At 35.9% G+C, this 26,746-nt stretch overlaps 2 protein-coding genes, 1 long non-coding RNA gene, 1 other non-coding gene and 1 pseudogene across 4 annotated transcripts; 2 read left to right on the top strand and 3 right to left on the bottom strand.

The window, feature by feature from the left end:
- Positions 1–2,337: 2,337 nt before the first annotated feature.
- LOC141621136 (uncharacterized) lies at positions 2,338–4,455 on the bottom strand. Its single transcript, XR_012532111.1, has 3 exons — positions 4,156–4,455; positions 3,170–3,276; positions 2,338–2,671 (listed from the first exon to the last, which is right to left on the bottom strand). It is a non-coding gene; the product is annotated as an uncharacterized LOC141621136 (long non-coding RNA).
- Positions 4,456–8,851: 4,396 nt separating this feature from the next.
- LOC141622850 (sialyltransferase-like protein 1) lies at positions 8,852–11,140 on the top strand (annotated as a pseudogene).
- A 1,050-nt stretch (positions 11,141–12,190) lies between these two features.
- Positions 12,191–13,030, bottom strand: LOC141622203 (uncharacterized). Its single transcript, XM_074438254.1, has one exon. It carries the CDS (start codon positions 12,934–12,936, stop codon positions 12,373–12,375), a length of 564 nt encoding a protein of 187 aa, XP_074294355.1. The 5' UTR covers positions 12,937–13,030; the 3' UTR covers positions 12,191–12,372.
- A 1,978-nt stretch (positions 13,031–15,008) lies between these two features.
- On the top strand, positions 15,009–20,421 carry LOC141622202 (uncharacterized). Its single transcript, XM_074438253.1, has 2 exons — positions 15,009–16,003; positions 19,510–20,421. Exons 1-2 carry the CDS (start codon positions 15,425–15,427, stop codon positions 20,203–20,205), a joined length of 1,275 nt encoding a protein of 424 aa, XP_074294354.1. The 5' UTR covers positions 15,009–15,424; the 3' UTR covers positions 20,206–20,421.
- Positions 20,422–25,312: 4,891 nt separating this feature from the next.
- Positions 25,313–25,435, bottom strand: LOC141623979 (5S ribosomal RNA). The gene has a single exon (XR_012533793.1). It is a non-coding gene; the product is annotated as a 5S ribosomal RNA (ribosomal RNA).
- Positions 25,436–26,746: the final 1,311 nt, after the last annotated feature.

The raw sequence follows: 26,746 nt of genomic DNA, 5'->3' as shown, positions 1-26,746 counted from the left end.
ACGCGCAGTTGGAAAAGAAGATTATGAGGACGAAGGAAAGTCTGACATTCTTTTCTTATTAATTATTGTATTGTAATTTTTTATACTCATGATAAGTCGGTGACTTACCATAAATTTGAGGGAGGTTATTAGAAAATAATATCCCATATGGAGTCATATATAATAATATTAAGATATTAGAAAATAAATATTAGGAAAAAATATTAATGAGATATATATTGTTATCTTACGAAATAAGTTAATTCTAAATTTAGGTTAGAGTTTTGTTATGAGTTATTATCGTAACACGATATTATTATCAAAATACAATTTATGTTTTATATCTCTCCCTTATGAAATCTGTCAATAACAATACAACTTATATACGGAGTATATATAATATATCTACCGTTAATCCGTTATACAATAGGTAACTCGTCTATAAATTTTTACATTCTTACAGTCAAAAGTTCGCAAATTCTTATTTCAGACTGGCTGTTTTCCCGTCTGAAATAAGACCGACAAAATGTTGCCATTTTTTAAGTAAATGTAACCATTTAATCCACAAAATGTTATTACTAGAGGTGTCATTTTTACCCTGAAAATAATGTGAAAAATAATGATAACATGTTATCAGAAAATAACAACATTTTTTTGTAAATTGACAACATGTTGGCCGTCTTATTTCAGACGGGAAGCAGCCGTCTGAAGCAAGACGCGCGATCAAAAGTTTGAATAATTGACCATAAACAATGAAAAGAGAAGAGGAAGTACAGTAATATAGAAAAATCCTATCCTATTGAGTATTGAGGTACACAATAATGTAGGTCATTGAGGAAAAATCCTATCCTATTGAGTATTGAGTATTGAGGTACAAAACAAAACAAAAAAAAAAAAAAAAAATTAATGTAGGTCATACATAATGAACAAGATATACAAGACCTAAATCTATACCTATTGTCTATATATTGATGTACTACATCCATTAAAACCGCAATTACACGGTTGGTTCACCATTTTCCTATTGCAAGTTCCGGACATGCCAGGCTAAAATAGAACAAATGTAGTTATTTTACGATAAAATGTTATCATTATTTTACGATATTTTCTGGTCTGAAAATAAGACCATCTAAAACAAGACTTATTGTTTTCCTATAGAGTATTGAGGTATACATTCTAGGTCATATATATTTATACCGAGTAATAGTAACTATAAACTAGATATTACTCCGTATTTCTGTAATTTACAAATTTGATTCGTTTAATATACCGTATCCGGATTCCGGCCCTTATCATATCATAATCATCTATAAAATTTTACATTTTTAAGTCACAATTTTGAAAAATCGAGCATAAACTTTGAAAAAGGAGACGAGGAGCGAGGTACAATAATATAGCAAAATTATCCTATGATTCCTATCCTGTATTGAGTATTGAGGTACACATTGTAGGTCATACTCATACATAATGAGCTAAATCGTCTACACTTATTGATGTACTACATAATGGGTACAGTAACATGAATCAGGTTCTATAATTTTCACTGTATTAATTTATGGGGTAATTAGTTTTCTGTAAGACGGTTTACACTAATATAATTGTAAAACGACTTCAAACACAACCTTATTAGTGGGTATGTAAAAATGATTATTAAAAGATCTCATGTTACCATATTATCCTGGAATGTTAAAACTCATGAACGAGAGGTTTTTTGTACGACGGCAACGACTCATGAGTAGTGACTAGTGAGAGCTTTTCGAATTCGACCCAATTCGAATCCGAATCAAAGGATTCAAAAATATTCCAGTTAGGGTTTGAAAAGGGATGAAACAAAAGTTGATAATAATGCTAGTACCATGATCTAAAGCATTATGATCATGTTGACCAGTTTTCTGCATTTTAATTACCACACTCGTTTTGTTTCAATCATTTGTTAACGTTTATTTACAACATACACAAAGTCTACTTTCCGACCATTCACTTGAATAACCCCCTCAATATCCGACCACTTACACAGTGTGGTAATTCGGCAAGGCAAATGTTTTCTTAAAGACGAAAAGTTAAAACAAATGATTAATACAACTAAAAATACGAGTAGAAATTATCGCAACAAAATGATTGAGAAAGAATGGTTATATTTTAATCCACCCAATTTTGAAGAATAGGTCTCCCAAAAGATTGGATATATAACCAAGTGGTGTTAGTCCAGTGGTAGCCGGGTTAAACCACTGCAGCTCCCGAAGGGGTGGCTTACATGGTCCATGTGGTGGTGCGGGAATGCATGGGCCCGGGGGGATTCAACCCCTCGTCATCAAAAAAAAAAAAAAAAAAAAAGATTGGATATATACAACTGACTAATAGAGTAGAGATAATCACTTCTTAATCCCAAGGGTTTGAGTTATCTTTGTTGTTGTGAATCTTGTGATCATGCCCTCGAAATTTGGACGGAACCTTTTTGTGTTGCTAACACATGGATCGTCTTAACAAACAACTAGACACATACTCCTATTGAAGGAAATATAGATCTAACAAGGCGTAATAAACCGACAAGTAGCTAGCGCCGTTCACTACCAGTTAAGAAATAATTAAAGTGGTTACATACATGTATGTACATAAACTTCCATCTGCTTGTTTGCTCAGATTTTCGATCTGCTGCTTTATTTATCCCATGAGTTTGTATTGATATGTATTTCTGAAATAAAACATACAAAACACAAATGACTCATAAATCATGCATACCATAATCTATTAAATAATATTATATAACCATTATGTCCTGTTTTTTTGGACCGAAACCTTTTGAACTGAATTTACTGGAGCTGAACTGAACTGAACTGAAATGAACTGAAGTTAAGAGTTATTTTGTGAAGAAAAGAGTTGAACTGAACTGAAGTAAGAGTTATTTTGTGAAGAAAAGAGCTCAACTGAGTGAAGATGAACTGAACTGAATAGAGCTGAACTAAAATGAAATGAAGTCCAAAAGAACAGGTTCGTGTTCAAGCCCCCTCATACCATGTGCTGAATTTTCACCTCGTGAGTTATTGGAGTCTGCCAATGTAACAACCCGGATTATAAAACAAAGGAAAAACTTATATAAAATGAATATCAGAGTACGATACTGATAAAAGGGTCAAGGTGGCGGAAACACCTGACCAATCCGGTTCGCTACTAAATCCAAAACAACTAATACCTTATTCAAAAGGTTCTTAAACATAAGGCAAACTCCTAATTTATTATTAAGCTCGCTTCGCACATTCCCCAAGCAAGCATCATCCAAACAGCAAACATCTGAACAACCTGAGAAAGGGGTCGACAATCAGTCGGGAGTAACTAGATGCTCTCCCAGTCATGTTTACAACAATTGAATATAACCAACAATTAATAACAATTGAAATGCATAAACAGTAAACATGTGAGATCATCTATACTCATGAAAAATCAAGCTCAGACCTACTACTCAAGACATTCATAACACTAGATGGATGAGACTATATGAACTTAGACCATATGCAACCACTAGACCATGGACACCTACAAACCAAAGTAGTCACGATCCACAACACATAAGGCACAAAGCTAGCAACAAAGCATAGCGAATAGAGCGAACGCCGCTAGAACATTTAACTGATGAACTAGCAGATGGAACGTTTAACTGACGAACCATCGGTTGTGAAGTATTTAACTGATACTCCACGGTACTATGTGAAGATGAACTGAGTGAAGATGAACTGAAATGAATAGAGCTGAACTAAAATGAAATGAAGTCCAAAAGAACAGGTTGGTGTTCAAGCCCCCTCATACCATGTGCTGAATTTTCACCTCGTGAGTTATTGGAGTCTGCCAGGATTTAAACACTGACATTTGGTCACACTGACTCTGATACCATAATAGATAAACTATGGTCAACTATTATATTTATTCCTATTACTCTACTCCGTACAGGGTTCAAAATCTCGGCCGAGTTGTATCATATCGGCCGAGTTGTATCGTATTTTCACTCTACCGATACGAGATATCGCCCGAGAAATCACCGAGATTCTCCGCGATCCATCCGTGACGACCGACTAAGGACCGATTATACCGATACCGCGACTACGACCGATACCGAGATTTAAAACCATGACTCCGTAGCAAAGAAAAAATAACACTAATTAGAAGGGATTTTCAAAATCGAACCTGTGGAAAGATTGATGACATTATTCAAAGATGGCAAAGCTTCCAATCTCGAATTCGTTGAGTTGATCATTATTGTGATAATTATAATAACCCAATGGATAATTATAATTATTATCGTTTGTAATCATATCATCATAATTGTAATTATTAAGAGATGATGTAATTTCTTTTGACTGATTATCCTTCTTAGTTTTAGTTCTCTCCCTAGCTCGTTCTCGAGCCTTAGCTCTATTTGTTCTCCTTATCGCCTTTTCTTCACTTGGATCAACACAAATCTTCTTCTTTCCATGCTTTTTAGTTGATGACGACCCTTTTGTGTTTAATTCTTCATCTTTTTCTTCAATTATTTGACGAGCTTCTTCTAATATAGGAGTAGTCATAGTGACCTCATCAATGGCAACCTTAGACTTGTCCAAAAGCCATCCTAGGGTTTTACTTGCCTTATCAAACCCTAACATGTCTTGAAGGTTGAAGAAATCGCGAGCAATGTTGATTGACAATCTTACCCTCCGATCTCTTACCCCTTGAGCAGTACTAATCTTTGTATGTCTATCTTTCTTCCCATTATTTCCTCTTTTACTTGAATTTGGAGGAATTATTATATTTGAATTTGAAGGCATAATTAAGTCATAATTACTGTATAAATCTTGGTGATGTTGAAAGGAATTGTTGTTGTTTTCAGGTGTATCATCAAAAGATGGAGACTGATTATTGTAGTATAGAGGATTATTATATGAAGTGGACATAGAAGGGAACATTATTTTGCACACCCTTTTGATTAATGTTACTAGTTTAATTACTACTAGTAAGAGCAAGTAAAACAAAAACTAAATTTTTTTTGACAAAAATAGAAAATATTGGGTTTTCAAACTGTTTTACCAAACATAAATGTTACTATTAGTAAGAGCTAGTAAAAAAACTAAAAACATTTTTGACATAAATAGAAAATGTTGGGATTTTAAACTCTTTTAGGAAAGATAAATGTTCTACTAATAAGAGCAAGTTAAAAAAAATTCAGAAATAGAAAATGTGTGTATATTTTATGAAAGCAAATAGAGGATGAAAACCATTGGGATATTTTTTTTTTTTTTTTTTTAAATTGAGTTAGAATTTAATTAAGTGGATGAACAAATTAAATTTTAGGTTTCAAAATCTTACCTATTATAGAATTGGTATGTGGATGAAATAATGACACAAAGCTTTAATAAGATTGGATGAGGTGATATTTTTTAGCTGGAGGTGGAGCACACCTTTTGTTGCACTATAACATCCTCTCATATAACTCTACCTATTTTTTTTTTTCGTCAATTCACAATATCTTTTGATACGAATGCGGAAGCGAATAACAAACTTTAACAAACTTGAAACTTGTCACGTGATAAGTATGACAATCTAACAACAATTAACGAATTAAAAGGGGATATTTAGTCCGTAATTCTACCTCGAACTCGGTGCTAATAACGATGAGATTGGAGAACAATCCTCAAACGCCAATTCAAATTACAATCTCGAATTTTGTATACAAACTGATCTGTCACGATCAAAAGTTTGCAACGGTTTTTGTTTATTTCAAACTTCAATATTCATAATCTGACTAATACATTGGCAGCTATTCGGTCTTTATATGACTCAAATAAGGCGGTCTTTCAAGTACACAAACTATCTTCTAAAGATATTATTTGCTAAATAAGATAATACAACGTGACAAGTTTTATTTTGTATCACCTTCCCTATTTCTATTTTTGATAATTTGTGCATAAGGTAATAAAGAAGGTTACTGAGAATTGGAGGGAGTAACAACTTACAAACCTGATCTAAATAAACAAATATCAAATCAAAGTCGCCTCTCAAAACCACCCACTCAATCATAGTACAATGTTGGTCATTGATACAATGACGACCTTAATTAGTCGGGTAAAATGATTTAAAGTCAGCTGTCAATTAATATATTTATGCAATCCGGATAAATAAAATAAACAAATAAAAAATAATTGGGAGAAAAGATGATATTGAGATTGTTGATTGAGTATCTTACTTGTTATTTGGGTTAAATTGTTGCTTGGTAAGAATATACTTATTCTTGAATGTGGTTGCCTTTTTTTTTCCTCTCAGAGAAATGTTGAGTTCAAGTCTTAATCATTGTTCTTGGTATATCCATTATAAATTTGTTACGGATTAAGTATTATCAATGTAGCCTGTTGGTAGATAAGATAAAATAAATTGTAATACTCCCTCCTATTCACTATATTCTTCCCCTTTACTTTTTACCCAAAAAATAAGGAAATCAATTTGCACCACACAAAACACACTACCCCACATGCCATTGAATTTGAACCACACAAATCAACCCAAAAAAGGAAATAGGGAAGAAAACCTGAATAACCGAATATGGAAATAGGGAAGAAAACCCTGAATAGGAGGGAGTATTTCTTTTTGTCTTATCTACTCACATGGATAACCTAGGGAGAAAAGCATGCGTGGGATTATTTTTCACCTTAAGAATTTCCTTTATTTTTCAACCACGAGTGATGCTGATTATTTCATTCAATGTTGTGTCCTTTATTTATTCCTAGACTAGTACTTCTAGTAGACCTTTTCCCCCTTTGTCCATTTTTCATTGGGTTCTTTAATAATATAGTATAATAAAAAAACAAACAATGTTCTATATAAGGTTCTTCTACAACATTCGTTATGTACTTGTGTGTTTGTTTTTAAGGTGTATAAAAAAAGCAAACAGTACCATTAGTACCTACTTTTGGTTTTGTAGGTAATACTTGGAGAAAAAGGATTACGCATATGAGGTAGTATCTCAGATCTTGTAGTTTTTGGGTATATACACATTTTTTCTGAGCATATTACCATTTATAAATATAGTTTTTGAGCAATATTATATTTGTTTAGTGTAATGTTTTAGTAAATCTGTTCAAAAACTTTATACTAAAACAGAACTCAAAATTTTTAAAATAAAACTCAGAAAATAAACAATAAGAGGTACTACCTCCGATGTATAGTCTATGAAGTGGTAATACTTCCTCCATTCAACTCCACCCTATCACTTTTATTTTGTACACTATTCACAAGTGAGCATTCAATTTTAATTTTCTCTCAATACATAAGCGAAAATATATTTATGTGAGATCTTGTTTCACTCGGCTTTACGAGTACATTAATATGTAACTTTTATAATTTTTGCAAATATGTAGCTAATGATATTTACCGCATAAAACACGCATTGACCAACGTGAAAATGCAAAGTGGTAAAGTGGAGTTGCATGGAGAAGTATACTAAATATCCATATAGTATGACTATGGTCGAGAGAGCTACCAAAGAGAAGTATCGGCCTATGACATACTCCCTCCAATCAGGTCAAAGGTAACATAGAAAAAAATAAAAAATTTAAGAAAATGTAAGAAATAAAAGGGATAAAAAGAATAAAAATAGGTGGATTATATCAATTAGTCTTGCTGAAGACGGGTCGGAGCAAGTGACGAGTAATGACACTCACAAAACGAATAGGGGGGACAAAGTGGGGTACCTCCATGTGCTTCCCTCTCTCCTCTATTTGGGTCATTTGTAAGAGAAAATGGTATCCGTCACTCCAAATTGACGAATACGTGTCGTCAAAAATGAGATTTTGTGGGATTATATGATAATTGATACAAACAACAATAGGTCTTGGTATAGACGGGTGGGGCGTATAAACGGGTAAAGACCTCTAACAAAATGGATAGGGGGGACAAGGTAGGGCACCCCCATGTGCTTCTCACTTTATGGCAAATGAGTATTTTGTGAGGGGAAATGGTATCCCTCTATACGTATAGACGGATAGTATCCGTCTATAATGAGAATTTGTGTACAAACAAATACCCGTTGGTCTAGGTCTTTGTGGTCAGTCTGGTCACTAGCCAGGAACACTATCAAAAGCAATTCAAGAATCTTTTCTCTATCTCTAATTATTGACTTCTTGTTACACAGGACTTATCTTCGTCTACCCAAATAAGTACGGAGTAATATTTATCTCGTCTCGAGCTTGTGACATCACAACCGATTTTTTAGCGCATTGTTTTGAACTTAATTTTCGATTAATAAGTTGATTCGATTGATTGATTCAATTCAATTGATTGATTGATTGATTGATTGATTGAATCGATTCGATTGATTCGATTCATATTAGTTTATTTCAACATTACTATTATTATTCTTATTGATATCATTATTATTTTTATATTAATGTATTTACTATTGTTATTATTATTATTATTATTATTATATTATTATTATTTTTATATTTATTATATTACTATTATATATATTAATAATTAATTCGTATTGTTTATATTATTATATTTATATTTAATACATTTATTATTATTATTATTATTATTATCATATTATTATTATATCTATTATTTTATTAATATATTTATTATTATTAATATTATTCATAACATATTTATTATTATTATTATATTAATAAGTTATTATTTAATATTTATTATTTTATTAATATACTCATTATTATTAATATTATTAATCACATATTTACTATTATTATTATTATTATTATTATTATTATTATTATATTTAATATTATTATGTTAATAAGTTATTATATTAGACCTATTATTATTATTATTATATTATTATTACTTATTTATTAGTTATTATTATTAATATATTATATTATTTTTAATAATGCTATCATTTATATTACTAATATATTATTATTATTATTATATATTATTATCTCTTTGTGATGAGCTACTCAGCCCAATCTTACCGTCTAAACCCCCTTTTCATCCACGACAGTTTGAAAGATGTGCTGTTGTTGGAAATTCTGGAGATCTCTTATTGACAGAGTTTGGTGAAGAAATTGACAGTCATGATGCCGTGATACGAGACAACGAGGCTCCCGTTAATGAGGTATTTCAGAATTTATATTAATTTTAGATTCAAGGGCAGTACCTATTGCATCAATTGTACTTATTATTAGCTTCATGGCCTGTGTGAATCAACATAATTGTTTTTCTCCTGCATAGCTTTCTTATTTTTTTCCAATATGAAAGAGGATAAAATATTTGATATTCATTCTTTGGAATATATGTGTCTGTTTCTTGCAAAGTGCAAAACCTGTGCTATCTTATTCACAACCGTAACGTATGTGTCTGTTTCTTTGGAATATATGTGTCTGTTTCTTTCAGAATTTATAGTAATTACTGTTATTAAATTACTAACAGTAATTTAATGTACCCTTCAAAAAAAAAAACAGTAATTTAATGTAGCGGTTGTGTTTTGGAAATCTTATTCACAACCGTAACGTATCAATATTGTTAATGTTAACCTTTTTGAGCCTTTTGTTTTTGGCAGAGTATCGCAAATCCTGTTTATCTGTTCCAAGGAATTGTGTTGCGGAGAGGGGCCAAAGGAACTGGAATGAAGTCTATAGAACTAGCACTTTCAATGTGCGACATTGTCGACATATATGGTTTCACAGTTGACCCTGGATATAAGGAATGGTAAGCTTTTTTCAGCTTATATTCTGTACCCTATCTACTTGGAACTGTCGTGCGTGTATGTGATTGAAACTTGTTGGACGTAACTACTTGCAGCATTCCTCTGAATGCCATAGGAGAGTGACTAGAAGGATTTAGGTTCTCTTTGATTGGATCGGAATCTCAATGGAAACCAATTCTCAGTTCACTTGAGAATGCTTTTCAAAGGAAGATAGAATTTCGAATCAATTATTATTTCCTTTGCTGTATTGAAATATAAAACAAATGGAGAGAGGAAGGGAATATGTTTTTTTTTAGAAGACATTTGATACCCCCATATTCCCGGGTATTTCTCCTTTGCACAAACCCACATGGGAAAAAGTTGGGAAATCATTTCTTGGAAAACGATTCGAATGGCTTTAGAATGCTGGGCAATTACTGCATGTTTTGTTTTCTGAGTGCAGTCAAACTATTAAGTAGCTATACTATTGAAGGGAACACTACATTTGAGCTTTTTATTTTAATATTTTACTCCCTTCGTTTGAATCATTTGTTTACCTTTGAGAAAAATGCCCCTCACAAAGAATAAAAAAGGTAAGCAAATGAATGGGACTGAGGGAGTAACTTTTAGAGTCCTTTTTAAGATAAAAGAACTACTTAGTATGTAGCTCCTTCCCAAATATAACCGTAAAAGTAGAAATGTTGGATATGATCTCAAATGTGTGTTCTGACTGTTTTCTGTCTTTTGTGGGATACCGTCATAGACAAACCACCTGAATCCTAATTGCCCCCCTAACCGTAAAATTAACATCAGGTGTTATTACTTTTTTACTCCATTTTCATTCAGACATGCTCTACTTAGTGGCTAGTTGCAGGTCTTACTTTCCTCTAGTCACCCTTAATTGTTGTGCAGTCCTCCCTACTCTCTAATGACATTCTGCGGTCTCCGTAGAAGTAGAGGGTTTCTTTTGCTATAGCAGCATCCACCTGAATCCTATTTGCCCCCTAACCACCCATCAGCACGAGGTCTATTAACATGAGTTACATGACCCTTTGAGCTAGCCACCCGATCATATTTGATCGGTTTTGAGGATACGAAGAGATAGCTAACTAAAGAGTTCAAATCAATCACAGGTGAATATCTTCCATGGAGTAACCAAAGGCACTAGAACTTCTTGTGTCCTTGCATGTACAAAAATGTTTTCAGTACTGTTCTGATATTAGTAGACAAAATGTGAAGATTTGTTCTCAGGGGACATGTTCGCATTCTCTTGCTTACAGAGCTACCTGAACATTTATGCTATATTGATGCCTACAGGCTACACTTTTACGGAGTTATTACATAATAATGGTACATCAATTGTTTTCCTTACTGATGGAGCCATAGACTAATTAGTGATGATATTCTTGATACTTCTCAGAACCGAGGAAGGGACACAATCCACTTCAAGGAAGAGCATACTATCAGTTACTCGAGTGCCTGGGGGTATGATTTATAATATGTTTCTGTGATACGACAAAGCCCATTTCTCGATGGAAGTCTACACTATGCCACTGGTCTTCATTTTTTCTAATACAGGTAATACGAATACATTCTCCAATGAGAGCTCAGAGAAATGAAGACTGGTCAGACATACCAAGTCAAGATGCAATCAAAAGGGCTCATAGCGCTGCAATTCGTTTAAAACAAAGTGAGACAGGTCAGTTTGGTGATGTCGGGCAGTTCAAAAATTGCAAGTTCTGGGGTGAGAAAGGAACTGACTACAATGGGCCTGTCTCTGGCTCACCAAACATGAGTGAGGTTAGAAAGAAGTCAAACTACAGTAAGTGGGAGTTGATGCCTTTCGAAAGCTTAAGAAAGGAAACTCGAGAATACTACAAGCAAATGGAGGGAGTTTCATTGTACAAGGTTGATGGCAATAAATTGGATGATTTGGTCTGTATAAGACATCCTCAATGTTCTGAAGACCGATGAATTTGTTTCACCTGGGAATTGATTTCTGAAAGATCTGTCGGAGGCCCTTTAATTTCCGCAAGATCAAGAGTGAAGTGCAACATAACCTGACTGATTGCCATATCTTCGCATGGTAAAACTCATCGAGCCTTGTTCGACGACTGCAGAACATGGGTGGTCGAAATTCATGTTGCAACTGATGGCTTATATAACTAACTATACCTTAACATATCATTTTAGCTGATCCACTTTTGTTCATTTATTCTATTCTTTACTTTCGGGTAAAATGACTGTTTCCCTCTTGTCCTGTAAAGTAATTAGAAAGCTTTAGACGGATTTATGAAATGATTTTGGGTCGACATTTTAGACCAAAAGATTGAATTCTGTGTGGTAAATAACCGCATCCAACACTCTGCACTGTAATAATCGCATTGGACACACTATACTGTGTCGAGTCCTGACACATGAAGCCGAGCCAGAGTAACACAACAGAATGCAGCACAGTATAAACACAACAGCACGAATCTGAATCTGAATTCGCATATCGTATCAGAATGCAGCACACAATACTCAAACCAACACCAAGCATAAGCATAATCGAAACGAACAATGATCATTATCTGTGAATTACAACTCAACATTCTACCATAAATGCAGAACATTCCACAAGAAATTTGATCTAAACCTGTAAAACCACAGAATCTAACACAGAATTCAAACAAAACTCCAATTTCATTACCAACAATATTAAAAACACATTAAAAAAAGCTCTATTTCCTCAACAAATCATCAGAAACAACCCTAAGTTGCTTCCTCTTTTTCGACTTAGCAATCTTCTTCAAAGTTTTCGGATTCGTAATCTTCTGAAACTTAGTACCAGTCTTAAGAATATTCTCCTTCTTCTTCTTCTCTCTTTCTTCCTTTGCCTTCCTTTTCTCAACCTTATGAGTTCTAATCTCTTCCTTAAGCTCTTCTTTCCGTTCCTTGAACGCCCTTTTCAGCTCTCTCTCCCTATTCTTCTCCTCCAACGACTTCGCCACGCGCGACACCGCCATTGCCGATGAACGGTGCTTCCTCGGCTGCTTCCACGTGCGGCCGGACACTTTTCCGGCAATCACGCCGTCATATGTCGGGCGGCCGAAGACAGGCTTGTCATGATTGGTGGCGGAGGAGATGGCGGCGCGTTTAGGAGCAGGATTGGTGAGTTGCGCGTCGGTGTCCATGTCGTCGATGTCCATTGTTGAGGGATTGTTTTGAGCTTCGCGCTTGCGTTTAGCGGTTTTGCCGCCGAAGCCTTCGTCGAGGCATCGGAAATCGATCGTGCAGGCCGACATTGTTGAAGCTTGAGAGAAAGAGAGGAGTTTGGGAAGAGATGCGGTGAGGTGAGATGAGAATATGTGAGATTAAACCCTAGAAAAGAGGGCTTAGGGTTTACAAATGTGTGTGGCTATTGTATTTATACTATCTACTCCTTGTTTTTGAGTCGGATCACTCCGGACCGGGTCATTTTGGGCTGGATCGCTCTAGATCATTTTGGGTCAGTTTTGGGGTCTGGACGCTTTCGGTCTATTGGGTTAAGTTCGTGTCACACTTTTCAGGTCATTTTCGATCTCGGGTCACACTTTTCATGCGGGGTCAGTTTCATTAAGTCTAGTTTTATACGTATACATCGACAACAGTATATTTTTTTTATTGTCTTTCTCATTTTACCTTTAGGGATTTTAATTAATTTTCGCATTAGTGAAATCGACATAAAGCTACTCAATACTAAAAAAATCTAACAATTTATGATATGTAATGAAATTGGCGAACTAATGAAATAATACACATGGTAGTATGAACAAACAATAAATTTAAAGTGGATTTAGATCACTTTATAGCTTTTTTTTCCAATTTTCTTTATTATTTTTTAAAATTATTTTTAATTATATGGTGCAATATTACTTGGAAACTATTTAAGTCATTTATATCCCATAAATGCATTTTCATAATTGTGTTTATATTCTGCAAGAAAAACTCTGGATTATATTTTTTTATTTATTTTAACGAATTTATTACTTAAATAATAGTATTATAATTGTATTTTTTTTTTATAAAACGGAAATTACCTTGGAGGCTTGGACATAGAAGATCCCTAGGTATGAATGTGTGATTGGTCTGGGAATCTACTAAACGGTGTCTATGTAATTTTAGTCCAATTTAACAAGTTTTATTGAAATAAACACAAATTCTCATTTGTGGCGGACATACACGTCACAAAAGACACTTATTGTGAAACAAATAAGTTTGGTTATTGACAAATAAATTTTTGCTCAAACATAAACGAACAATTTTCTTAGGTTTTGAATATTATACTTTCTTATACCTTTTCTTGTAAATTTTGTATTCTTTTCACCATTTTGATAGTTTGAGTCGACTAGCCGTGTCGATTTATAATTTTTTTGGGTACAAAACCAAGGAGCTGTTTTGATTACCCCTTCTAAAATACATGAATTGTAATTCATGTGATTTGCAAAATAAGTGGGTTGTTTGTTTACCCAAATCTCATGAATTAAAGTTCCATAAGAACTCTAATTCCTCCATAATTGAGGGAGTTGCTTACCTATCCCCCATAGGTAAGTGCGAATTCATATGGAATTCACTTCCCACATTCCAACCAAACAAATTTTCCCCATTTCATGTGAATTGGTACTTTCTTGGATCTCCAATTTCGGTTGTGAAACAAACGACCCCCAAGATTTACAAATAGTAAGCACAAATTTCATTGGAACAAACTAGTAAAATATTGCAAGGTAAACTTGAAAAAAGTTTATAAATTTTAACTAAAAATTAAAAAGTTGTCTCTTTTATGGAGGCAAGAGCCTTAGCTTTAGACTCTACTCATGCCGACAAATGTACAATGAGCTAGACATGGATAGGTTTACAAGATTTTTTTCAGCCCACGAACATGGATCATCGGTTTTTTTGAACACGATAACAAATTAGATCTTTATCATTTGAAAAACATGTTTAACGCACAGGTATTTTGAGGGATGGACGAGTCGAAATTAATGGGTTATTCGCGTATCCTTGTCCACTAGAGGTGGTCAAACGGGCTGGCGAGGTCGTGTAGAAGAAGAGTCCGGGCACAGTCCGGATGAGAGGCCGGGTGGTCGGGTTGGGTCGGGCTTGATAGTGAACCCAGAACCAGCCCGGGGTTGGTCAAGGCCCAAGGGGCGAGTTTTGGGCGGGCCTAGGGTGGGTCAAGGTTGAGACGGGCTGTGAACGAGATCGAGTGGGTGAAAGCTAGACCAGGGCACGTCCCGTGTAGGTGGACGGGTCAATTGGGCCGGATAAAAGTGACCCGACCGTTATCTTTGACCACCCTTACCACAATCGGTAGGGTATACACAATGTGCGTTTTGATGAGACGATTGACTGAGAAGTGAGAAAGTACTCGTAAGTCGTAACTCCGCAGAATTCGCAAGTTTCAACTGTTGGTCGTGTGAAATTAGTGAATCTGTCTTCTCTTTTTTTCACTGTAAATTCTTCAATTTCAAAGATTCTTCCTTTTTACCAAAATTATTATCATTATCATCAATCTCAAATCTCAATACTCAGATCTGTTCTGTTCTTCTCTGTCTGTCTCTTTCCAATCTCCATCCTTCCTCAATTCTCGCTTCACTGCTCAAACCCCCATAATTCACCCAACTTTATCATAAAGTTTCAATCTTTCTTCAAAAATCTCCAATCTTTTTCAAAATTGAGATTGACCCAGATGATAATTTAATAAGATCATCAAAAATTTCATAAAATCCCACAATTTTACACTAATTTCCCCAAATGGGTTCGAATCAATCAGCCCAAATACTAGAAGACGAAGAAGAAGAAGAAAACGAAGACGATGACGAAGAAGAAGATGATGAAAATGGTGGTGTTTCAAGACAATTGGTAGTAGATGTAAATGGGGTAAATAAGAAGCTTCTAGAACAAGAACCAGAGATGCTTCCATGTTATGCATCAGCATCACCATTATCACCACAATTATCTTCATTAGGTACACCAAGAATGGGTCCCTCAATCAAGGTGTGGGACCCATACAATGTATTAGCTCCGCCGCCTCCACTTCCGCCCCCGCCTGCAAGCTTTGGGAGGAGCTACTCGTCGGATGGGATGGTGGTAGGGAGTGAGGAACGAGGGAATGTGATTATGGAGGTTTATTTGATAAGTCATGGTGAAAGTGAGCTTAGTTTGAGACCTGATTTGATCAATGGAAGTTGTTCTGATGTTGGTTTGACTAGTAATGGTCAAAGACAAGCTAGAGCTTTGGCTGTTTTTCTTAATTCTCAAGGTGTTAGGTTTAATGCTGTTTATTCTTCTCCTTTGGATCGTGCTAAATCTACTGCTCTTTCTGTTTGTCAGGTAATCCTTCTTTCACTTGGTTATTTTGTTTGTTTGTTTAATTCTCCGCGCAATTTTCATCTTGGGTCATTGGGTTGTAAGACTGCATACATCCAACCCCTACAAATTGTGGAACCATTGAGGCATTGGAGTAATGCTATTGTTGTTAATTTGATTTGCTTTTTTCAATGAAGGTGTAGTAAATTGTGTGGTTGAAGTTGATATGTGCTATGTTTCATTGTGTTTCGATGTTGATGGTGAGATTTAACCTGCATTAATTCTGGTAGTGATTGTGGTACATTTGGTTATTTTTAGTAGGGAAGTGGTGTTGCTATGTGTTGCTTATGGTTTGGTGATCATGGAGTAGTTTTGAACATTGCAAATTCGCTATGGTGATATGAGAGTGATTTTAATTTTGTAAAAAGGAAGGTGACTTTTTGTGGATGTGTGACGAACTTTGGTCATGAGTACCACAACTCAATAACTTTATCAGCTTAGCGATATGGCTACTAGTTATAGACATGTTTTTTGGATTGAGAGGTTTGCTGAGGGATGCACCTTTAGATGTGTGAATTTGCCTTTGTGGAGTGACTTTCTAAGTAGTCGGTAGTTGATCTGTTGTACCTGTTTGATTGGTAGAAGATATAATTTTGCTTGAACAGTGGGACTTCATGTAGTGGGACTGTTGATTGGTGAGAATTGCTAAAATAGAACAAGAGCTGTGGTTAAGGGTATTAGGGTGCAATTCTGGTGTGTGTGTGTGTGTGTGTGGGTGGGTGGGTGGGGTGGGGGTGTTAACAATACAACATGTAAAGACATGTTCATTGCGTCGCATTTCTTCATAGGAGTGGTAGTGGAAACGAAAAAAAGACGAAAGATAACTACAACTGTAACATTTCATTTGACAGGACAAATGACTATACAGCTCGATGACTAAGAAAATAACTGCAACAGCAAGAACTGAGTATCTAGGTTTTAGTATTTATCATGTCTTTCTTGTAAACTTTTACGTGATTCTGCTTAGATATTTGTGCCTCTTTGGCTTGGTTCTATATATTTTTGGGTGTCTAATCATTCTCTATATGTGGTTTCCCGAAATACGTCTTGTGCTTGCTGAAATTCATTCAAGCTCAATGTGTGTTTCATGAAAAGTTTTTCTTTGTAGTCCTTGGCTTTCTTTCAGGCTCTTCCTTGATTTTTATTCTGTAATATCCGAGCGAGTTAGTCAAATGTGATTCTATCAGTAAACTGTGACTGATGTACTCTGTGAAGCCTTCAGTAGGGAGTAGAAAGTCTAGAGACGATGTATGAGACAAGTGGAATACAACATTGGCATAATTATTTGGAAATAATAGTCGTCACTCGTCAAGCAATAAGACTATCCAGTCACATAACAAGTGGAGTAGCTATTTCAAATCAGAAGTTTACTCAAGTTTGATGACTCTCAATTCTCACCCCAAAACCCATCAAATCTCTACCCTGCCTATATGGCCCGTGAATAATGCTCCAAATAATTTAGGTTCTTTAGCATCAGTTTAAAAGTGTATATATCTTATTATTAGGCTGTCCAGCATTGAGTGTTTGCATGGGCAATCCTTTCTAGTAGATGAGGAAGCGTGACAGTTGATTTAGAGGCAAATGTGACATTGTTCGAGAAAATAATAGAGAAGGAATGCAGATGCACAATATAATACTTTCATATTTATGTGCGTCACCCCATGGTGCCTTTCTGTATATTGGCATCATTCCCATTGTGTCTTTTGTATGACCGCATCACCCCACGGCATCATTTTGTACATGGACGTTGGTGTCCTAAAATAAAATTCTCTCTTGTAAATAGAATACTCCGTAATAAACATAAAAACATAGGAAAGAGTAAACTGACCCTAGATTTCTCCTTGTATCCCACCTCATTTGACAAAACTCAATATCTTCTACCAGTTTTCTCTCTTTAGTCACCAGTTCACCACCAGTCCACTTTCACTGCAACACTACAGCCGCCATTCCCCCTCCGCCACACACCACGGTTCACCTGGCTGCCAGCTTGCCTCTGATCGACCCTGACCAATCTCGACCCCTATGACTTACCTGCAATCCACCCTATTCCATCATGACCATCCCCATAATTACCTTGATCCGCCCCTGAAAATCCTGATTCACCAAAGTCCACCAGGACCAAGCCGCATATAGGTTTGTGTTGTCTCTTGTCTAGTTGAGGAACTGAGAAGGCGCTGATGTGCTGTTACTTCTGAAAACCCAGGAAGGCAAAAACTAAAAAAAAAATTGCATCTCATGGCAACAGAGTGGAAAACAAATCGGGGTCGGTGCGGAGCAAAATCCATAATGATTTTTTTTACTAAAGACTGCACTAGCAGACATACAGGGATGATATTGATATGATATTGATATAATATTTGATGATATAGGTACTGCTTGACTACTTGTATTAAGATCGCTTTGAGACTGTTTCATATCACATGTGAGGCGAATTGAAGTCCTTACATATCTTTAATTTGATTATGGGGTTAATGGTTTCTTTTCGCATGTAAGACCATCTCATATAAGTTTTATGTGCTTCTTTTTAGTGTAGTGTAGCTTAAAGTTACAAAGGTTTGAGCATCTAGAAGAATACAGACACAATACCTTATTTTAATAGAATATTCAACTTTTTTTTTTTTAACCCTTCCTCCCTTGCCCGAGTTCCCCAATATAAATGGTTTAATTGGGATAAAAGCAAAACAATTACCAACTTTGACTGCAAAGGTTATTACTTCGTAGCATCCTTTTCTCATACCAAGTTCTAAATTTAATGCTTGGGTTCGTTTCCAGTCTTTTTCTCTGAATGGGGGCTGGCAAAGTCGAAAGAGTAGGAAGGCTAGAGTTTATGGAAAGGAAGAGCGTAAAAAGAGGAGATGCAGAGTGATTTTCGAATATGCAGTTGTGAAATCAGGTTATTCTCATTCTAGGTATGGTTGTTTGGGAATTAAGCCGATTCAACCTAAAATGAGAATAAGTTTAGTTCTGCTTTCTAGCTACTGCGATGGGCATACTTAGGCTCTGTTCTGTTGAGTGTCACGTTGCCCAATTCAGCGCCTGGCGTGAGGCAAGACACTGCCAATCGAAAAAAGCAGGCCGTGGCCTGGGCGTCTATGTGAGGACCAAGAGCTTAAATCAGTTGGGTACATCATACTCGTGTTTCAAAACATATTTGTTACCCCTATTTCCATACCAAGTTCTGAAATAAAGGCTTAGGCTCATTTCTGTCTTAAATAAACAAATTACTGGACTTCTCTTTCCCTCACTGAACCTTCATATTAGCATGCTCCACAAATAATCACATAGTTTCTAGGCAAATACATGAAATGAGTGGATAAAACACGAGTATGATATATGAAATGAGCGTATTGGGTATGGTCATATTGGAACTAGAACAGTTCCAATGTGGGATTGGTTCGGAGAAAGGCCAGGATGGGCCTCGCCTCTATGCCCTTACAAAATCCGATTGTCTCATCAATGCATCTTTACAGGAAATGGGGTTTCCAGAGGAACAAATACAAACAGCGGATGCAGTCCGAGAAATGAGCCAAGGTCACTGGGAAGGTTGCCCTCGTTCTGAGATGTACACCCCGGAAATTTTGGGCTTGATTGATAAACTCCAACCCGACTTCTCCGCTCCTTCTGGAGAGTCACTTAGGCAGGTGGAGTTCCGAATGATCCAGTTCCTAAACGGGTCATTACTGGTTCTTCCAGAGAAGCTAAGATCCGACTTTTTTTCTCCACGCCCAACTGATGGCGGGTTTTCACAACAAAACTCTCATATTCATGATCGAGATGGACCGTCTTACCCGGCCCCTCATCTGGATCTACTTCAGAGACACCGACAACTGTCCAGAAAAAAATCTGGAAAAAGCAGGTTGCAAGTGGTAACTACTACCGGGGTCCACTACCATGAGGACGATATGTCCCCCAAGGAACCTCCTAGTTGCCGAAGCTCCATTAGTGAACCGAATACCCGGAGTTTCTCAAGCGGGTCAACTTGTATCGGAGTATTTACCCATTCAGTCCCAATCAAGTGTCTTTTGACAGGCATCCTCGGCTGCAGCCCTGCAATTTCACATAAACTGTGTGTAGATGATTCTTCTGTGACTGTATTGCAGCATTCTTGGAAAACTGGGTGGCAGATAAAACGACTCAATGATGTCGCTCATCTAAGGCTTCTCTAGTATTGTTCGTGTCCCTGTATTTTGCATGTAACTTATATCTTTTGATCTCTATCGATATTTACTTGTTTAGTTACCCGAAACCACAGATTTAGAGGGTTGGGTTGACGGTTTACTGTCTTCGGTAATTCTTTTGATTTATAGAGTTAACAGATGTTTGTTACAGTTACAGTGACATATGTTTTCCATATTTAATGATATCAACAGTGTGATTGACCACATTTTGTTCTTGTTGGCTGATGCTTCAGCAATGATTTGGTGGGTACAATAGCAACACAATGTGTACAAGTCCTAGAAGGTGCTCCTAACTGTATGAATAATTGAATATGACTCGAAACCCAAATTGACTTGTAGCATATGCGGATGCTTATGAGTAATTCGCATTTATAACTTGATTTTTCAGCATAACAAGAGACTAACCTTATATGACCCGACTCGTGTCCAATTGTCCTAACTTGTCACCATTGTTTAAAAAATCACTAGACCAATACCGACTCATAAAAAAATGATTCGATAACAGCACACCTGAAACAAAACCAAACAAAATAATGGTTGAATCTTATTTGAAATAGCTAGGCGTTTAGTAATAATTTACCTAAAAATTTAAAATGATCCAATTTATATTCAACCCGACTGACACGTTTACCAAGTTTATCTCTAGTACCCCAAAGCCGAAATTACATTTTTAAACTGTCTAAAAGTGAACTCTTCTAATTTTCTAACAAGGTAGCATAGGTCACCCTAACCACAACCAAATCAAGTGACCACCCTAAATATACAGACAACCAGATTTAAACCCTTACTTAACTAGTGGTACATGCCTTTAGAGAGACACTGCATTGTCCTTTCACACATGGTGTTTGTGCTAACTGTACCAACCTGACCAAGAAACAACAAAACTGGATGGGATGGTCACTCAAATCCCAAATATCAATCACAAATTCACAACCATGTTACGCAAACTAAATGAAAAGTATTCGACACAGGTACATATGTCTATTATTCCAACTCGATTATTTTATATCTTATTGTATCCTGAAGTAATATACAAATTCTTATTTAAAACCGCTGTATGGGTCACTTTCAGTGAAAACAAATGATAACGAATCTAAAAAAGTTCGAGGTTCCGCCACCAAAAAAAAATTGCAAAAGCCTCAATAATTTTTGCATGGTAAGAATTAAGGGGGACCAAAGTGAAAAAAACAGCCAAGACAAAAATATAGGCAGAAAGAGACGGGTGATATACAAAGACAATGTCTGATGATTTTGTAAGCTTGTAATACGCGTGTTGTGTGTGCCCTGAAATTCAAATATCACTAAAAAGACTAAACCTTGGCTTCTTTACGACACAAATTCTTGTTTAAGACGATAATATCGGTCTTAAACTTAAACCTGATGAAAAAAAGTTAGATAAGACAAAAGCAGAATGTCTACAAGTTAACAAAACACTTATCCTATATATCCATGTAAGCGAGATGTTGTCTGACCCGTTTTAATCTTAATACAGATATATCTTACTAATCGTTTTTACAATAGTTGCCACTATATGTCAGTAATTATTTATAAATTTGGGGACCTCTTTTTTATTTTTATTTTTATTTTGTTCAATTTTTTTTTCTTTCTATTTATCAGGTTACTATATCATAATATCAAAGGTCATTATTCACCCACCAATTCTTACTCTTATCTTTATATATTTCATGTTACTCAAACTTCCTAATCTTTTTTCACATAAAATTTACACAAAAAATATTAGAAATTAATAATTTGAAGGTGAATTATTGAATCAATGGCATCAAGAAAGAGTTATTATTATCTCAAGGTGTTAATACTAATGACGGTCTTAATCCCAACACTGCTCATAAACTCAGGTCACTTTTTTTTTTTGCTTCCCTACATTATACGGCATATCTATATATATATTTATATTTGTTCTTTTTTGGGGAGCAGTGTTTCTTTTTTCAATATAAGTATAATAGTCATGTAGACCGGTCGACCGGGTCATCATAGGCGGGATTTTTTGAGGCGTTTTTTTTGCTGTGACGTTTGTAGAGGGAGGGAGTTGTTTCTGTTTTTCATGTCAGAGAAGCTCTGTTATGCTTTTTAGTGAGTTTACACAAAAAACTATGAAGGCTCTGGAAAACCAGTAGGAGTAGTAGTACTAGTACTTTATTCCTAGTACCATTATTCTTTATACATTTTGGTTTAATATTTTAGTTGTGTTTTGTGTTTTTGTCATCTGAAATACTGTAGCAGACTTCTTTCTTCTTTGTCCAATTAATTAACCTTTGTTAATATTTGTATAAAACGGTGTTATATTATGGTAAAATTACTGTAAACAGACAAAAATATCGTCCAAAAGTAAGTTTAAGCAACTTTATTGTAAAACCGTTTTACACCAGACTTACTGTTAATTTTGAGGTTATTGATTCTTAAACCCTTTGACATCGAATTATTATAAAAGTTTTTTTCGGGATTTACTTAGTAGTTGGTACACTTTGCAATTACAGGTTCGAATGCCTCTCCCCTTATGTACTAATCTACCTAGCTAATGATATTCTTTGAAATGCAGTACATGTCGCGGCATACCCTGAATCAAGCGACACTCAAATTTTGATACCCAAGCTAAAGTCACCCTTTCGGAAAACAAAATTCCAGGTATAAAAGGAAATTTATTACTGTTTTTTTTTCTTGTTTTTGTTCTTATCATATATATTATCATCTAATGCTAAATTTTGTTATATGAATATAATAATAATACATAGGGGAGAAGAATGCTAATAGGATCAACAGCGCCAAATTGCACCTATAACGAGTGCAGAGGATGCAAATTCAGGTGTCGCGCTGAGCAGATTCCTGTTGATGGTAACGACCCCATCAACAGCGCTTATCGTTACAAATGTGTTTGTCATCGCTGAATTATTCATCAGCGACCTTCGTGGGGTCCACTCCTACTTTGATTGCATAATATACACGCGCCACACTGTTCAGCCAAGTTATGCAAGGAGTAGGATGGTGCCCCAAGTGTAGTACTCCGTACTCTTATGATGTTATTAGTATAAGTTTCGCACGCACTTTTATAAACAGATTTGTATGTTGTATCGAAAGACAGAAGTTTAGAGGTGAGTTTTTTTGTTCTTGTAAGTTTTTGACTGATTTGTAAGACCTTGTAATTCTAGTTTCTTTGAAAAAAATGTTCCATTTTTGATTTCGTACTGATACATAGAAATGAATCCTTAGACAACAAATGTCGGAGGTTTCTTACATGAAACGATCTTAAATGTGAGACCCTTTTCTGCTACTGGTAGCTTAAGAAGAGCATGTGAAAATCTTGTCGCGAAACATTGTCCTCCGGGTAGGAGAACTAGCTGATCCTACAATGTTGCGTTCATAGTAGTTCAGTTGACGCTGCAACATCTCCTTTTCAGACACCAATTTTCTGATTTGATCTCGAAGCTCTACTATCATTTCTCTCTTTTCCGAGTTCCTTCTAATCAACTCCAATTGTATGCTTGTATTTTCCTCAATAAGTTTCGAGTAATCAAACATTGTACCCACGAACCCTTTTTCCGTCTCAATAATCCCACTTTCACTTTCTGAAATCAATTCCCCTGATATTGTTTTCAGATGATCAAATTCAGTAGAAGTTACGCCTTCAGACTCACTCTCCGCGTCTTCTACAGTTGATTCGGGATGAGAATCATCCCAACTTTGAGAAACATACTTGTGTTTCGCGCTGTTCAAGGTATTTTCCGAAGTAGTAGTAGTAGTAGATTTCAAGTACTCATAATCATGTGCTAAAGAGCAGTAAGATATGCACAGATCATTAACTACTTTTGTGATCGCTTCCTTTCTTTTCTCGCAAGATACATCGTCGTCTTTGTGTTCTAGTAGATTCACAATGTCCTTCATTTTATCATGTACACCTATGAAAATTAGTTGAAAACAGGGTGAGATTCACAATGTCCTTCATCGGTCAGCACTTTTTGGATCGTAGAATCGTAAGTTACTACGATCCGGATCGAGAGTTTAACAACAATGATTCATACCTCAAATATATATAACATGTTATATTAGAGTATTGGAAAGAAAAAAACAATAATTATAATTACAGGTACGTCTTGTATAAGAATTTGTATCAGGCCGCTTAGATCCACTAATGAAATTCTAAGAATTCAAAAAAGATTCAAGCTAAATGAATAATTACTCCGTTTATGTGTGTCTTATATCATTATATGGTCACGGTGTACAATGACACGGGGTACACGTAGAAATTTCATAATTACTAGACTGAAACATTTTCGATAAAAAAGATAAGTTTGAGATATGACAAAATTACCTGAGATGGTGGTCTGAAGCCAGTGAGACTGCATGGTGAAGAATGTGTGGAAATGACAAACGAACGTTGAAATTACAGTATGTAACGTCTATTATTCAATAGCAATTGACCATTATTTTTTCATTTATATTATAAGTAGGTGATTTAGAAAGTTGAATTCTAGTAGTTTTAGGCCTTTAATTGCGCTAATTGCTCAACTTTGATTGATTCACATTAATGATGGTCAATTTGATAGCCTATCGGATACGGAGGAGTAATTGCTTAATTTGATGAGAATTTTGAAAATCCTTGCTGTTCGGTAACTTTTAGGTTTTTATGATTTTTAGTGCTTGGATAATATAATGTGTACCGTCAAGTCTTTTCAAACGCTTTTTTTAACTGGAAATAAAGATTATTTTTTGGGTGCAAACTTTATAATGATCTCATATACGGGTCATTTGGTTCAATTTTGAATGGTTTTATTTAAATGGGTTTTTGTTTTGATTAATGTTTGGTTTAATTCGATTGTAATTGTGTCAATTGTCTCAAGAGATTTGAACTATTCTGGATTAATACAATGTTTTTTTTTTTTTTTTTTTTGGTGTTGACCAGGAGTATCCCCTCTGAAGCAATTTGAATCAATCTCCTTTCCGGGTCTGAAAGCAATTTAATGGGTTGACCCCTCCCAAATTTGGTTTTTTCATTCGCAAGAGTCAGGAATCGAACCCCTGACCACTTGTTTAAGAGATGAGAGCCCTTACCACTCACACCAGCCAACTTTGGTTTTAAAAAGGGGTGCAACACGAGGCCTTCCCAGGAGGTCACCCATCCTAGTACTACTCTCGCCCAAGCACGCTTAACTGCGGAGTTCTGATGGGATCCGGTGCATTAGTGCTAGTATGTTAAGGTGCAAATTAAAGTCTCACTTTAAATAATCTCCAATCAACTTTAATAGCACGACTGTTAGGGCTAGTTAGTGCGGGTCGGGCTTGGCTTGAGAGGCCCGGAGCCTGCTCGAGATTGAAGGCGGGCCGGGCTGAGGCAGGTCGGGTTGGGTCGGGTAAAAGGTGACCCATGAAGCGGGTTATAGGGCGGCAGGTCCGGGTTGGGACCGGTCGGGTTTGACATTGAGAGACCGAAACCGGCCCGGATATAGGGCGGGTCTAGACGGGCCGGGCCAAAGTGACCTGGTGGGCGGGTCAAGTCAGTCGGTCTGGCCCGCACTTTTGACCACCCCTACGACTTGTATGAATATTTTTATTTTTGGTGGTGACCAAAAGTATCATCTACCCACAACAAGGTAATCTCTTCCTGTACTAACTATTAAAGGTACCTTAATGGTAGATATTTTTGGTAAGAAGCCCACCAGGATTGACTCAAAGGGAATAATATCGTACTATTCCGTCCAACAAGAAGTATCAATGTATCAACGCTTCCGTAGAATAATAAATTAAACAATTAGTCTTGCTATAGACGGGTATATCCGTCTATTGCTATAGACGGGTCAAATACAATGAAAGTGGTGACATTTTTTGCTCCCATCACCCCACTTGTTGTTTGTCCTATTAGGAAAGTGGTATTGTATTTGACCCGTCTTTCATTATAGACGGATAGTGTCCAATTTGTGTAAATTAAATTGCATTAAGTTGAATCAATTAAAGGGGACGTTTGACTAAAGGTGATAGAAAAGAAGAAGAAGAAAAAGAGGGTAATTTTACTGTGCATATAAGCATATTACTGTTTTGTAGAGCGATATTTGTCAGATGTTTTAGTTGTTAACTTGTTCGGTTGTTCCTATTGCGATGCGTGACTGTGTAACTGTGGGAGATTCTCATAGATGTTATAACCTATATATGCCTTTTAGCCTTAACATCTGCTTAAATGATTTCTGCAAACGTGCAATATACGAAAATTTCTCATGGATACAATACTTTTCGTATATTGCACCGTCTTAAGGTTTAAGATGGATACTGTTACAGGACTGTGCCATTGCATGGTATGGGACATGAGTCCCACATCAATCAAATGGGGGAGTTTATATAGGACAAGGGCTCTACCACCCTTTGAGCTAGCTTTTGGGGGTGAGTTCTCCTTTGTCCTATATCAAATGGTATCAGAGCCAACCTCGGAGTGGGTGGCTTGGAAGAGCTAGCCGTGACCCAACAAGGTGAGCTAGCTTTTGGGGTGAGTTCTCCTTTGTCCTATATCAAATGGTGAGCTAGCTTT

This window comes from Silene latifolia, chromosome X (genome assembly GCF_048544455.1).
Source record: "Silene latifolia isolate original U9 population chromosome X, ASM4854445v1, whole genome shotgun sequence".
Lineage (NCBI taxonomy): Eukaryota > Viridiplantae > Streptophyta > Magnoliopsida > Caryophyllales > Caryophyllaceae > Silene > Silene latifolia.
The sequence above is the reverse complement of the archived record's forward strand: the minus strand, read 5'-3'. Positions and strand labels throughout refer to the sequence as shown.

Excerpts from the sequence above, each read along its gene's own strand:
- LOC141622203 (XM_074438254.1), bottom strand. The coding sequence starts at position 12,936 with ATGTCGGCCTGCACGATCGATTTCCGATGCCTCGACGAAGGCTTCGGC.
- LOC141622202 (XM_074438253.1), top strand. The coding sequence starts at position 15,425 with ATGGGTTCGAATCAATCAGCCCAAATACTAGAAGACGAAGAAGAAGAA. Across the intron at positions 16,004-19,509 it reads CTGCTCTTTCTGTTTGTCAG|GAAATGGGGTTTCCAGAGGA; the intron begins GTAATCCTTCTT and ends GCATCTTTACAG.